General features: G+C 42.1%; 1 protein-coding gene across 3 annotated transcripts in view; it reads left to right on the top strand.

Annotated features, from left to right (window-relative positions):
• LOC132820155 (pre-mRNA 3'-end-processing factor FIP1-like) overlaps positions 1-14,884 on the top strand; it is a 51,787-nt gene that overhangs the window by 358 nt on the left and 36,545 nt on the right. For all 3 annotated transcript variants that reach the window (XM_060832106.1, XM_060832105.1, XM_060832104.1), the window contains exons 2-3: positions 11,042-11,084; positions 12,705-12,780. In XM_060832106.1, coding sequence (XP_060688089.1) covers positions 11,042-11,084; positions 12,705-12,780 — 119 coding nt within the window. The remainder of the gene's footprint in view (positions 1-11,041; positions 11,085-12,704; positions 12,781-14,884) is intronic.

The following is a 14,884-nucleotide window of genomic DNA, read 5'->3' as shown; positions in this document are numbered from 1 at the left end:
CGGGCTTGCCTCGGTGCATTTTATTCAGGAGTGAACGAAGCGCTGGAAGTGCACGTTTGTGTCGTGTCTGCAAATGTTTCCAGAACATGGACTGTCCGGGGATCAGTCAACGTTGCCTTTAAAGGGACAATGCCCTTTTGTTGGCCTAAGTCCCCGAGCAGAAAGCGCGCACAACACTTACTTTTGCAGTATTCTCGATGTAAACAGATTACCTGCGACCTTTCACTAGTGTCGAGATAATCAGAAGCATTGCATTGCAAGTGATTCACTCAAAGTCATTCCAAGCTTCCTAATTTTATTTGAAAGGAGAAGGGGTAACGACCGAGTTTTAAATTGCTCTTCCTATGAGTGCAGCAATTAGATTTTACTTTTTTTACAAGTGAAATGCACTAAAGAAACAACTTGTGTTTACCATCTCAGCATGCCCTGCAGTGCCACTCAGTTCATGAATCAATTATCACAGTTTATATAGGTCAGTTTAAGGGAAAGCATTTTCTTCTGAATTGCCTCATAAATAGTTACTAGTTTCTAAAGTCCCCCATTCCATCCAATGCACTTCTTCCCTTGTAACCCATGCAGATTTAAGGTTTCACTGATGCCCTCCAAGCGTTCATTCTAGGTCATGTATTGTCAACCTGGCTAAGATCAGGTAACTCGATGCAGTGTGGATTGATCCCTGATGGTCTGTGCGGTTGTGCATTTAGTCAGAATTTGATGTCAACACAATAGTGAGTTAAATGGCAGCAAAATTATTAATGTGTAAATTTCTCAGCAATTTTTGCCAAGGAAACAATGTGGCATAAATTGACAATTGCCACGATTTGCTGGACAATTTGTGCTGCTACACTCGTCAGCCTCTCAAAAAAAGTGGATCAATTTGCTGTTGAACTTCCTGAGAATCTTGTGAAGTGGTTGCATTTGTGCATTAACTGCCAATAAATCCCACCACGGAAAGTTTTGTACCTAACCATGTAAGGTTTTTTAAATGGAATTGATGTTCCATTGATGTCAATCAACCCCCATATTTAGGAAATGCTGACAAAAAGTGTACTCTTAGCACTGAGTACCCTCCTCTCCATGTTGAATTTGTAGGAAATTAGTCAGAAGTGTCATAATTTTTTTGAATAACATCCCTAACTTGAAGAAAACAAGAGAAGTAATGTTAGATAGAACATATTTCCATGCTAACTGATCAAAGGACATCATTGTGTCTCCCTCAAATAACTCGCCCATGCAAGACACACCCCTAATGTTTGAATCCTGAATCTATCATCCCTGGATAACAAGCTAGCATACCCCCTATAGATGTAAGAGAAGATGTTTTGCCAATATTGCCTCTCCTTTGCCGAGTTGTCCTTCCTGCTTTACAACTATTGATAACAATTGGGTTATGGCAATATTCCTTAACTGTCTTAATTATATCCAAAAGTAGCAAGCTACTAAGGGGGCACCCTTCCTGAGAGGTTTTGATATCTAACCATTGAAAGAGTGTCCCCACAAGCCCAATCACTCACTTAAGATAAAAGTGAGCTTAGTTGATAGTTTTTAATGTCCAGGAGATCCACTCACCCCAATCGGTGAGGCAATTGCAGTTTAGCTAATTTTAATAAGGGGCCGCTTACAATGTCAAATAAAAGAACTGAACCAACGTTCATATCAAAAATCACGGGGAGCAGCCATATAGGGTACAACAAACGGGGGAGAATATTTATCTTAGTAAGAGCTATTCGACCTAACCATGAGACCAGAAACACCTCTTTAAGGTCTTGTTTGATTTTATTAAATAATTGAATAAATAATTGAATAATTAGCTTTAAAGAACTGAAGATAAGCAGGGCAGCCTTTGTGTGGAGCCACAGAAAATGGGGGAGATACTAAATGAATCTTTTGCATCAGTATTTACTGTGGAAAAGGATATGGAAGATATAGACTGTAGGGAAATAGATGGTGACATCTTACAAAATGTCCATATTACAGAGGAGGAAGTGCTGGATGTCTTGAAACGGCTAAAAGTGGATAAATGACCAGGACCTGATTAGGTGTATCCGAGAACTCTGTGGGAAGCTAGAGAAGTGATTGCTGGGCCTGTTGCTGAGATATTTGTATTATCGATAGTCACGGGTGAGGTGCTGGAAGACTGGAGGTTGGCAAACGTGGCGCCACTGTTTAAGAAGGGCGGTAAAGACAAGCCAGGGAACTATAGACCGGTGAGCCTAATTGGTGGTGGGCGAGTTGTTGGAGGGAATCCTGAGGGACAGGATGTACATGTATTTGGAAAGGCAAGGACTGATTAGGGATAGTCAACATGGCCTTGAGTGGGAAATCATGTCTCACAAACTTGATTGAGTTTCTTGAAGAAGTCACAAAGAAGATTGATGAGGCCAGAGCTGTAGATGTGATCCATATGGACTTCAGTAAGGTGTTTGACAAGGTTCCACATGGGAGACTGATTAGCAAGGTTAGATCTCATGGAATACAGGAAGAACTAGCCATTTGGATACAGAACTGGCTCAAAGGTAGAAGACAGAGGGTGGTGGTGGAGGGTTGTTTTTCAGACTGGAGGCCTGTGACCAGTGGAGTGCCACAAGGATTGGTGCTGGGTCTTCTACTTTTTGTCAATTACGTAAATGATTTGGATGCGAGCACAAGAGGTACAGTTAGTAGGTTTGCCGATGACACCAAAATTGGAGGTGTAGTGGACAGCGAAGAGGGTTACCTCAGATTACAACAGGATCTTGACCAGATCGGTCAATGGGCTGAGAAGTGGCAGATGGAGGTTAATTCCATTGAGATAAATGCGAGGTGCTGCATTTTGGGAAAGCAAATCTTAGCAGGACTTATACACTTAATGGTAAGGTCCGAGGGAGTGTTGCTGAACAAAGAGACCTTGAAGTGCAGGTTCATAGCTCCTTGAAAGTGGAGTTGCAGGTAGATAGGATAGTGAAGAAGGCGTTTGGTATGCTTTCCTTTATTGGTCAGATTAATGAGTACAGGAGTTGGGGGGGGAGTCATGTTGCAGCTGTACAGGACATTGGTTAGGCCACTGTTGGAATATTGTGTGCAATGTCCTATCGGAAAGATGTTGTGAAACTTGAAAGGGTTCAGAAAAGATTTACAAGGATGTTGCCAGGATTGGAGGATCTGAGCTATAGAGAGAGGCTGAACAGGCTGGGGCTGTTTTCCCTGGAGTGTCGGAGGCAGAGGGGTGACCTTATAGAGGTTTACAAAATTATGATGGGCATGGATAGGATAAATAGACAAAGTCTTTTCCCTGGGGTCGGGGAGTCCAGAACTAGAGGACATAGGTTTAGGGTGAGAGGGGAAAGATATAAAAGAGACCTAAGAGGCAACTTTTTCACACAGGTGGTGGTACGTATATTGAATGAGCTACCAGAGGATGTAGTGGAGGCTGGTACAATTGCAACATTTAAGAGGCATTTGGATGGGTATATGAATAGGAAGGATTTGGAGGGATATGGGCCGGGTGATGGCAGGTGGGGCTAGATTGGGTTGGGATATCTGATCGGCATGGACAGGTTGGACCGAAGGGTCTGTTTTCATGCTGTACATCTCTATGACTCTATAACCGATCTAGAACTAAAGTGATGAATATGCCCAAATAGATAAACCCCCGCTGTGACCACTTAAATGGGAATTGATATTCACCCTCAAGACCTAGCACCTTCGTAAGACCACCCATAGGCATAGCCTCTGATTTTGCAAAATTAATCTTGTACCCCGAAAAGGTGCCAAACATGCTGATGTGTTGTATCAGGTGAGGCACCGAAGCTGCTGCATTTGACAAAAAAAACGTCATCTGCGTACAACGAAATCTAATGTAATTTTGACCCCACTTCTGGAGCCGATATATCGGAATCCCTACTAATGGCCACCACAACTGTCCAATTACCAATGTAAAAAGCAATGGTGAAAGGGGACAGCCCTGCAGGCTGCCCCTAAAAATGTTAAATTTGCTTGGTTGCAGCGAGAGGATCACTGTAGAAAACCTTTACTCACTTTGTAATGGCTTCGCCCAAGCCAAACCGCTCCAGAGCATAAAAAAGGCACAGCCACTCAACTCGGTCAAATGCCATCTCAGAGATAGTAGGAGACGATCATGACTCTGAGTCATTGAACATGTTGAGCATCGGGTCAGACAATATGTTTATGTTTATAAATTCCTTGTAGAATTCACTGGGAAGACCATCAGGACTGGGTGTCTTTCCACTCTGAAGCTGTTTCACAGCCTCTTGTATCTCTTGCTCTGATAAGGGGACATTGAGAAAAGATTCTTCTTCAGGAGTCATGCCCTGGAGTTCCAGATCCTTGAAAAAGGACTCCATCTTGTTCTGCCCCTCCTCACAACCCCCAGATTGGTACAACTTCACTTCTACTATTTTAGATTCCTCTGGCTCTTAATTGAAGATACACTGTACCCCTAACTAAAAGTTAAATGCCAGTTTACGCTGTCAGTGCCCATCCCAGACCAGGCCTACTCTCTGACTTCTGCAGTGAGCCCTGAATTGTTTCCTAAATGTTTGAACTTCTCTGGGCATCAAGATTGCATATCAGCACTGCGCTACACTGTAAGACTGTGAAGTGTTGCTTAAGTTATAAAATAACTTTGATTAGCTCAAGCCCTTAGGGTGACCCTGTCTCTGGGCCAGAAGGCTGGGTTAAGTCCTGACTGCACTAGAGATATGTCATAACACACTTGAGCATACTGCACTTAATCACGTTTACTTAAATATATCTACACCCTTTCCGACTGCTACAGTCCCCTCCTGAGCTTGTCACTGGCCTACCAGTTTTTCTGGATATTTTTTCAGTTTCGGTTGCAGTTTGGTTCCTGGCCAGAGATTCACTCTTCTGTATTGAAGTACATTTCTGTGTGGCTTCTCAAATTTCGGATGATCTCCAATCACACCAATGTCTTTTCAATACCTTGTAACTGTTTCTGCACATCTTCTGAATCGTATTCCCATTCAACTATGGTCATCAATGTGGTGGTACAAAAGTAAAATACTGTGATGCTGGAAATCTGAAACCAGAAGAAATATTGGAAAAACACAGTCCAAATGATATCTTTGGATGAAAGCCATGTTAATGTTTCAGATTGATGACCTTTCATCAGAATGTTACATGAACAATTAGCAGATGCATTGATGCTCTACCTTTTAAATGGATTCAGTACTTAAATCATCAGGTGTGCCTTTCTCCAACCTGATCAAGAATTTGTCAATTTTACAGGTTAACTCTATCTGCATCAATTTTATTGGACTGTGACACTATTGGAATACATCCCCCTTAATAACCAGACCTTTGGAACTTAAGTTGTCCCTCCACTGATATTTCCTATTTTTATAATAGGTTATTTCCTCTATACTAGATTGGGTTGGGATATCTGGTAGGCATGGACGGGTTGGACCGAAGGGTCTGTTTCCATGCTGTACATCTCAACGACCCTATGACCTCTCTCTCCTCTCACTTCTTCATATTAGTACCCTCCTAATCCCTACCACAATCATTTTATAATTCTTGACCTTGGTCCTCTTCTGCCTCGGGGCCCAGGCTTGATACTTTCTTGGACAAGGCTACAGCTTCCCTCTCTGCCGTTCTTGGTATCTGACAAAGTTCACACCGAGTCACTTGTAGCTGCCTCCTCCTGAGCAGCAACCCTAACTGCTTCACTCAGCACCTTTTTAGACATTATTACCCGATATTCTGTCTGGTGCTAATCTTCCTCTTCCACTCGAATCTCTTCCTTGCTTGATTCACCCCTTCTTATTTACTTTTTCAGTTGGTCAGTTGCCATTACATTTCTCTTTGTCTTGTTTTGATTGATACCCTAACTATGTGCATGATTGTATTGACATCTGGACCTTTTTTCCCTAAATGAAACAATAGTGATACCTGCCTGTACCCTCCAACACTTGCCCTGCCCACACCATTGCAATGCTGCTGGGGAACTTGTATCTCACCAATTTACTACAATTCTTGAGGTAACAAGCAATTCTGAGGATAGATTATGGGGAAACCAGAGGATGTAATGTATTTGGATTTCCAAAATGTGCTTGATAAGAACCACTCGTGGAGTTTCCACATTCTCCCTGTGTCTGCGTGGGTTTCCTCCGGGTGCTCCGGTTCCCTCCCACAGTCAAAAGATGTGCAGATTAGGTGAATTGGCCATGCTAAATTACCCGTAGTGTTAGGTGCATTAGCCAGGAGTAATTGGAGGAGAATGGGTCTGGGTGGGTTGCTTTTCAGAGGGTCGGTGTGGACTTGTTGGGCTGAAGGGCCTGTTTCCACACTGTCAGGAATCTAGTCTAATCTAATCATAAGGCTACTTAATAAGGTAAGAGCCATGATGTTGGGGATAGTATATTAGCATGGATAGAGGGTTGGCTAATTATCAAAGACAGATTTGGGATAAAGAGGCCATTTTCAGGGTGGTAACTTGTAACTAATGGTGTGCCATAGGTATCAATGCTGGGGTGACCGTTATTTGCAATACACATTAATGACTTGGATGAGGAAAATGAATATACAATCGTCAAGTTTGGGGTTGACACAAAGATGGAAATGCAAGCAGTTAGGGTGACACAAAGAGTCTGCAGTGGAATATAGACAGGTTACTGAATGGACACAAGCTTCACAGACAGAATATAATATGGGAAAATAAGTTGTTTAAAAAAAACTGAAAGAACTGAGGAATTAAAGGATGAGTAGGGTAGGAATAGGGCCAGTCAAAGACAGAAGTGGGAAGTTAAATGTGGACCCTGTGGAGATCGGAGAGAAGCTAAACGAATATTTCTGATTGGTTTTCACTCAGGAAAAGGAGAATATTTCAGAGGAGAAGAATGAGATACGCGATATTAGACCAGAAAGGATCAAGGTTAGTCAGGAAGAAGTGTTGTCAATTCGAGAAGGAGTAAAAATAGACACGTCCCCTGGGCCGGATGGGATTTATCCAAGGATTCTCTGGGAAGCTAGGGAGGAGGTGTTGGAACCTTTGGCTTTGATCTTTGAGTCGTCATTGTCTACAGGTTTTGTACCAGACTACTGGAGGATTGCAAATTTGCCCTTTTTCAAGAAGGGCAATAGAGATGACCCAGGTAATTATAGACCAGTGAGCCTTACATCTGTTACAGGAAAGGTTTTGGAAAGGATTAATGAGAGATAGGATTAATAATCATCTCGCAAGCAACAATTTGATTGCAGGTAGTCAGCATGCTTTTGTCAAGTGTAGTTCATGTCTCACAAACCTCATTGAGTTTTTTGAGAAGGTGACCAAGCAGGTAGATGAGGGTAGGGCAGTTGACATGGTGTACATGGACTTCAGTAAGACCTTTGATAAGGTTCCACATGGCAGGCTATTGGAGAAAATGCAGAGGCATGAGATTAAGGGTGATTTAGCAGTTTGGATTAGAAACTGGCTTTTTGTAAGAAGGCAGTGAGCGGTGTTTGGTGGAAAATTTTCAGCCTGGAGTCCGGTTACTAGTGGTGTGCCATAAGGATATGTTTTGGGACCACTGCTGTTTGTCATTTTTATGAATGACTTAGACGCAGGCATAGGTGGATGGGTTAGAACGTGTGCAGATGACACTAAAGTCAGTGGAGTAGTGGACAGTGTGGAAGAATGTTGCAGGTGGACTTGGATAAACTGCAGAATTGGGCTGAAAGGTGGCAAATGGAGTTCAATGCAGATAAATATGAGGTGATTCACTTTGGGAAGAATAACAGGTAGGCAGAATACTGGGTGAATGGAAAAATTCTAGGTAATGTGGATGTGCAGAGGGATCTTGGAGTCCATGTACATAGATCCCTGAAAGTTACCGCCCAGTTGGAAAGTGCTGTTAAGAAGGCATACGGGTATGTTAGGTTTTATTGGTAGAGGGATTGAGTTCCAGAGCCGCAATATCATGCCGCAACTATACAAAACGCTAGTGGGGGTGCACTTGGAATATTGTGTATGGCTCTGGTTGCCATATTTCGGGAAGGATGTGGAAGCATTGGAAAAGGTGCAGAGGAGATTTTCCAGGATGTTGCCTGGTCTGAAGGGAAGCTCTTATGAGGAAAAGCTGACAGACTTGGGTCTGTCCTCATTGGAAAGAAGAAGGCTAAGAGGGGATTTGATAGAGACATACAAGACGATCAGTGGATTAGATAGGGTCGACAGTGAAAGTCTTTTCCCTAGGATGATGACATCAGCTTGTACAAGGGAGCATAGCTACAAATTGAGGCGTGATAGATTTAAGACAGAGGCAGGTTCTTTACTCAGAGATTGGGAAGGGCGTGGAATGCCTTGCCTGCCAATGTAGTTAATCCAGCCACATTAGGGAGACTTAAACAATCTTTGAATAAGCACATGGATGATAATAGGATAGTGTAGGGAGATGGGCTTAGGTTAGTTCACAGTTTGATGCAACATCAAGGGCCGAGGAGCCTCTCCTGTGCTATATTGTTCTATCTATTTAACTGTGGATGCTGAAAATCAGAAACAAAAGCTGAAATTGCTGGAAAAGCTCAGCAGATCTGGCAGCAACTGTGGTGGGAAATCGAGAATTAAAGTTTTGGGTCCAACGACCCTTCAGAACTGATGGTAGCTAGGAAAATGTTGATTTTTATGCAAAAAATAAGGTGAAGGTCTGATTTTAATTGTTTTACATTGAGAGCCAAACCTTAAGCTTCTGAGACCTTAGGACCTCGATCTCTCTTTTAAGACATTAATTAAAACCATCTTTAGACCAAATATTTAGTCATCTGTGCCTAATACGTGACTTGGTGTTGAATTAGACTTCTATGATGTGCCTTGGGATGTTTGATGTTAATAGTGCTATATAAATGCACTAGGAGAAAGTGGGGACTGCAGATGCTGGAGATCAGAGTCAAAAAGTATGGTGCTGGAAAAGCACAGCAGGTCAGGCAGCATCTGAGGAGCAGGAGAGAAACACTTCAAGCATAAGCTCTTCATCAGGAATGTGTGGGTGTGTAAAGGGGCGTGAGAGATAAATGGGAGAGGGATGGGGCTGGGAGGAAGGTAGCTAGGAATGCGATAGGTAGATATGGGAGGTGCTGGTGATAGGTTGGAGTGGAGGATGGATCGGATAGGTGGGAAGGAAGATGGACAGATAGGACAGTTCAAGAGGGTGGCACTAAACTTCACAAGCACCTTCTGCCCTGACCTCAAGTTCTCCTAGACCATCACAGACACCTCCCTCCCCTTCCTAGACCTCTCCACCTCCATTTCCTGCAAACAACTCAACATGGACATTTATTTCAAACCCATCGACTCTCACAGCTACCTGGACAACACCACCCCCCACAACCCACTCCTGTAAAAACTCTATCCCTTGCTCCCAATTTCTCTGCCTCCACCACATCTGCTCCCAGGAGGACCATTTCCACCGTAGAACATTCTGGATGGCTTCCTTCTTCAAGGACTGCAATTTCCCCTCCCACATGGGTGATGATGCCCTCCAGCATATCTCTTCAGCTTCCCACACTTCGCCTTGAACTCCACCTCTCCACCGCAACAAGGACAGAACCCCTCGGTCCTCACCTGTGAACAGACCCCACCACCAAAGCTATATTTCCCTCTCTACCCCATCTACACTTTGCACAGACCATTCCCTCTGCATCTCCCTTGTTAGGTCCATGCCCCTCACCAACCCACCCTCCACTCCCGGTGCCTTCCCTTGCCATTTCAAGATGTTTAAAACTCGCATCTACACCTCCCCCCTCACTTCCAGCCAGGGCCCCAAAGATCCTTCCATATCTGATTGAGATTTTCCTGCACATCCAAATGCTTCATCTACTGTGTCCATTGCTCACTATGTGGTCTCTTCTACATTGGGGAGACAGAACGCCAACTTGTGGAACATTTCTGGGGCACGTAGTAAACAAACCCACTGCCCTGTGGCTGAACACTTCAACTCCCCCTCCCACTCCGCCAAGGACATGCAAGTGCCGGGCTGTCTCCATCGCCAAATCCTAGCCACCTGACATCTGGAGGAAGAATACCTCATCTTGCACCTTAGTACCCTCCAACCCAAGGAATCAATGTCATGACTGGTTTCATCTTGTCCCCACCCCTTCACCTTATCCCAGATCCAACTCTCTAACTCGGCACCACCCTCTTGAACTGTCCTACCTGTCCATCTTCCTTCCCACCCATCTGCTCCACCCTCCACGCTAACCTATCACTATCACCCCCCCCATCTTCATCTCTTATTGCATTCCCAGCTACGTTCCCCTGTTCCAGCAACAACCCCCTCCCATTTATCCCTTAGCCCCCTTGGGGGCCCCCCTACATTCCTGATGAAGAGCTTATGCTTGAAGCATCGACTCTCCTGCTCCTTGGATGCTGCCTGACCAGCTGTGCTTTTCCGGAACTGTACCTTTTGACTATATATATGCACTGTTAATACTGTATCACCTGATGCTTTTTATTTACAAAATAAGCTGCTCAGTGCTTCTATTGGCAGGTGACAAATTCATTTATAGCTCTGTCAATTATGGGGTATTCCACTGCTGAAAACCTTTCATTCTGTATATGCACTAATGTTGGGCACTGTGTATGTGTGACTGAAGGATTAATATGAATTTTAGAGCAGATTACCTTTTTTAAACAAGAAGTCCAGTCTTTGGCTTTTTATTGAACATTTCATTTTAAAATAAGGATGCCTCCAGCATTGTCATGAGGCTATTTTGCAAAAATGGCAACTTTTACATCTTTGCTGCAGTAAGCTAACTCTGTCCTCAAGCAGTGAAAGATTACTTTCTCGAGTTAGGTTTGCACTTTACACTTTAAGTAGGATCAAGAATTGAATTGCGAACTTGATTCCCATGTCATACTTCACCATTTTGCACTTGCGAGGCAGCTTTACTTCAGTGTGGTAGTCGTGATATTACCAACCCATGAGATTTCCCTCGCAAGGTTATACTATGCAAATATTAGAAATTTTCAAGATTATTACATTTTGAAATTATTACTTATCTGTTGAAAACCACAAATAGACTTCTCTCTTTCTACTAATAGATGAAAACCCTGGAAAACAAGAGGAGGTGGCTTTGGTTGATGGGTAAGAGACAGGATTTTAATGTGCAGTACTGTATAAGAAAGTTGAATTCCATTCCCATTTCATTTGAAATGTAAATGCTGATCCTTATGTGTATATACACTTTAGACAAACCATTTAGTCATTTGTTCCTTTTACTGCGTTTGGAGAAAAGTTTGTTGTACACTGCGTTGACCTCCCCATATTTCTGCACGCATGTATACCTCACTTACTGAGGTTCCTTTGTTTTCCTTTATTTTGTTGTTTAATTGTGATTGCAGCATTAGGGCAATGATGAATCAGAATTTCCAGTTGTGTATTGTATGTGTGCTGTTTCATTCTCAGTTTTATAAATCTACATTCTTCCTGTAAAATCCAGCACCATTTTTTAATGTGCATGATACTTGGATTCTTGTTGAGTTTTGAGAAGATTTGTAGCTCAGGTTGAGGTTCTGGATAGAGGTTTATTCACTGAGCTGGGAGGTTCATTTTCAGACGTTTCGTCACCATACTAGATAACATCTTCAGTAAGCCTCCAGACGAAGTACTACTGATGATTCCTGCTTTCTATTTATATGTTATCTAGTATGGTGATGAAACATCTGAAAATGAACCTTCCAGCTCAACGAACAAGCCTACATCCAGAACTTGGATTCTTAACCACTGACTGGCATGATTTGAGAGTTGTAGGTCTTTAAAATCCTGTTTTTCTAACTGTAAATAAGCTGCCATAATTGTGGTTTCAAAACCAAGTCTTCGTGTTTTCATTATTTCTGATTTTCATTTTTGGAACTTTTGAATTTAAAACAAATCAGGTATTATACTGTAATACTGAGGCAACAGGCACTTGCTCATTTTTTCTAGTTCACCTTCTCTCACCACTGTAATCCTGCTCTGGCTTGTGTTTTTTTCAAGTCTAAATGGAATTAAATGTACAAAATGCAGACTAACAAATATGAATTGAATTGCCTTTTGTAACCTTTGGGAGTGATGTTGGTGAAGCATATTTAACAAATGCATCAGTTACATCATAGAAACATCCCTATTCTATTGAAGTCTGTGTTCTTTTTTCCTGTCTTGAGTCCCAAAATATGATTTTTTTTTATTTTGGTCTTGGTGTACCTTCATCCTAGTCTTAAAGAAAGTTTGTTGATTACCAAGAAATACTTTATTCCATCCTGAAAGGATGCATATCATTGTCATATCATTATATACTTTACCCAAAAACTTAATGGGAAATATCAGTCTTGTGGCTCTCTTTATAGAGTTCTACTAGCGAGGTAAATGTTTATGATGTTGTATTTCTTACAAAGAATCCATAATCTTGAATTGAAAATTGGGCAAATAATCATAAGTCAGAACTGTTGGTATTGTCCAGACAAACAGCTAAGAATGGCTGTCCGAATAAAGTCCTAAAGTTAGCGGCAATTTCTGTGCAGCTTTGGCTGCATGAGTCGGTGCCTTCCACGAAATGCATGGAAAATGAGCATTTAAAAAATTAAATTGTTGATAATTAAAGAAGAAAATGCAGATAATCTTAAGACATCTTCTCCTAAGAATGCTAGTTATTTAAAATTAAAATCATTATTCAAATTTATCATCTTATGTTTTGTTTTGATGTAACTTGGTTACTTGCTTGTACAGGGGTGAAGATTCTTTAAAATCGCTGCAGGAGCCGTCACAAGAATTCAAAGTCAGCAATTTGGAAATGGCTGAGGCTGTAAGTTTCAGAATGGTGTTCTCAGCATTAGTTTGCTATTTGTTTAGTAATTGGGTAAAGTCTCAGTTAAAAAGAATGAAGTATTTCAGATGGAGAGTTCTGCGTATTCCATGTCAATGATTTATGATTTAGTCAGAATGTGCCTCAGGGGTGGTCGGATTAGTTCGTTAGGATTGCACCATACTTTTTTATGCTTTCACTGCTGCTTTTTTGACAGCTGCATTGTTTAGACCCTTCATTTTAATCAGAGGAAGTTGTAACGTTGAAGGACATGGGAGCACATGTGCTATTGTGTATCTTATGCTTGCACACTCTCGTCATTACCTGACAAAGTACAATTTTCCTCTTTCTGTCTTTAAACTCTGAATGATAAAATGCACAGATGTGGACAGTGAAGCTTTCATTTTTGAAAGGAAATGCTGCAGGTCAGCTGAAAAAAGACTGAAAAATTAGATCAAAAGAGGTGATCTCCATGTGGTATATTATTATGCTAATTATTTTTGGACAAATTCATAAAGATGCACAGCACAGAAACACACCCTTTGGTCCAACTTGTCCATGCCAACCAGATATCCTAAATTAATCTAGTCCCATTTGTCAGGATTTGGCCCATATCCCTGTAAACCTTTCCTACTCACATACCCATCCAAATGCCTTTTAAATGTTGTAATTTTACCAGCCTCCATCACTTCCTCTGACAGCTCATTCCATACGCTGTACATGAAAAACTTGCCCCTTAGGTCCTTTTTAAATTTTTCTCCCTAATCTTAAACCTATGCCCTCTCGTTTTGGACTCCCACCATCCGACAGAAAAGACCTTGTATATTTACCCCATGCATGCCCCACATGATTTGATAAACATATGTACTGTCACCCCTTAGTTTCCAATGTTGCAAGGAAAATAGCCCCAGCCTCTCCCTATTGCTCAAACCCTCCAAGCCTGGCAACATCTTTGTAAATCTTTTCTGAACCGTTTCAAGTTTCACAACATCCTTCCGGTATCAGGGTGGCCTGAATTGCACACAGTATTCCAAAAGTGGTGTAACCAATGTCCTGTGCGACTGCAACATGGCCACCCAAATCATATACGCTGAAAATGTGTTGCAGGAAAAGCGCAGCAGGTCAGGCAGCATCCAAAGAACAGGAGAATCGACGTTTCGGGCATGAGCCCATCTTCAGGCTCATGCGTGAAACGTCGATTCTCCTGCTCTTTGGATGCTGCTTGACCTGCTGCGCTTTTCCAACAACACATTTTCAGCTCTGATCTCCAGCATCTGCAGTTCTCACTTTCACCCAAATCATATACTCAATGCTCTGACCAATAAAGGCAAGCAAACGAAATGCTGCCTTCACAGTCCTATCTACCTGCGATTCTACTTTCAAGGAAAAATGAGCCTGTACTCCAAGGTCACTTTGTTCAGCAACATTCCCCAGGATCTAACCATTAAGTGTATAAGTTGATTCCAAAATGCAACACCTCACATTTATGTAAATTAAACTCCATCTGCAGCCCCATTACCTAATGATAAATTGTACTGGTTAAACTAAATGAATCTGACCCTGACTTGCTCAGTATATTTGCTGTCTATGAATAACGCAATCAAATTTATTTGTGTCAAATTTTTCTTGATTCACCTTCAGAATGTTTAAAGACACATGAAAGATATAGATATTCAGTCCAGGACACAAAGGAGTACAATGTATTAAATTCTTATGTGCTTTTCATTATTCAAGTTGATGTATGACAGTGAAATTGTTATCTTAGGAATGATTTCTGTTCTACTGAAGGTGTATCAAATAGAATCAGCAAAGGTTTAGTCGTTGACCCTGGCTGTGAAGGGAGAAACAATGGACTGAATTTAATGGAAGCGTACCGGTTGGGACAGGGGGCAGGGTGGATACCCTGTCACTGTTCAGACTCTCCAGTTAAGTTCAGGGTGGAAGGTTCAAACATTACCTTTCTGTCCACAGACCAGTTGAGGTCTTTAAGTGCCACTTAAGAGCCTTATTCCCTTGCCCTGGTAATCCCCAACCCCCTCGGGTAGGTGGGGGGGAAGGGGGGGGGTCACCTGTCGTCTCGGGTGTTCTGTACCCAAAGAAGTGA

Source organism: Hemiscyllium ocellatum, chromosome 11 (assembly GCF_020745735.1).
Source record: "Hemiscyllium ocellatum isolate sHemOce1 chromosome 11, sHemOce1.pat.X.cur, whole genome shotgun sequence".
NCBI lineage: Eukaryota > Metazoa > Chordata > Chondrichthyes > Orectolobiformes > Hemiscylliidae > Hemiscyllium > Hemiscyllium ocellatum.
Note: the sequence above shows the minus strand (reverse complement) of the source record. Positions and strands in the feature narration are given on the sequence as shown.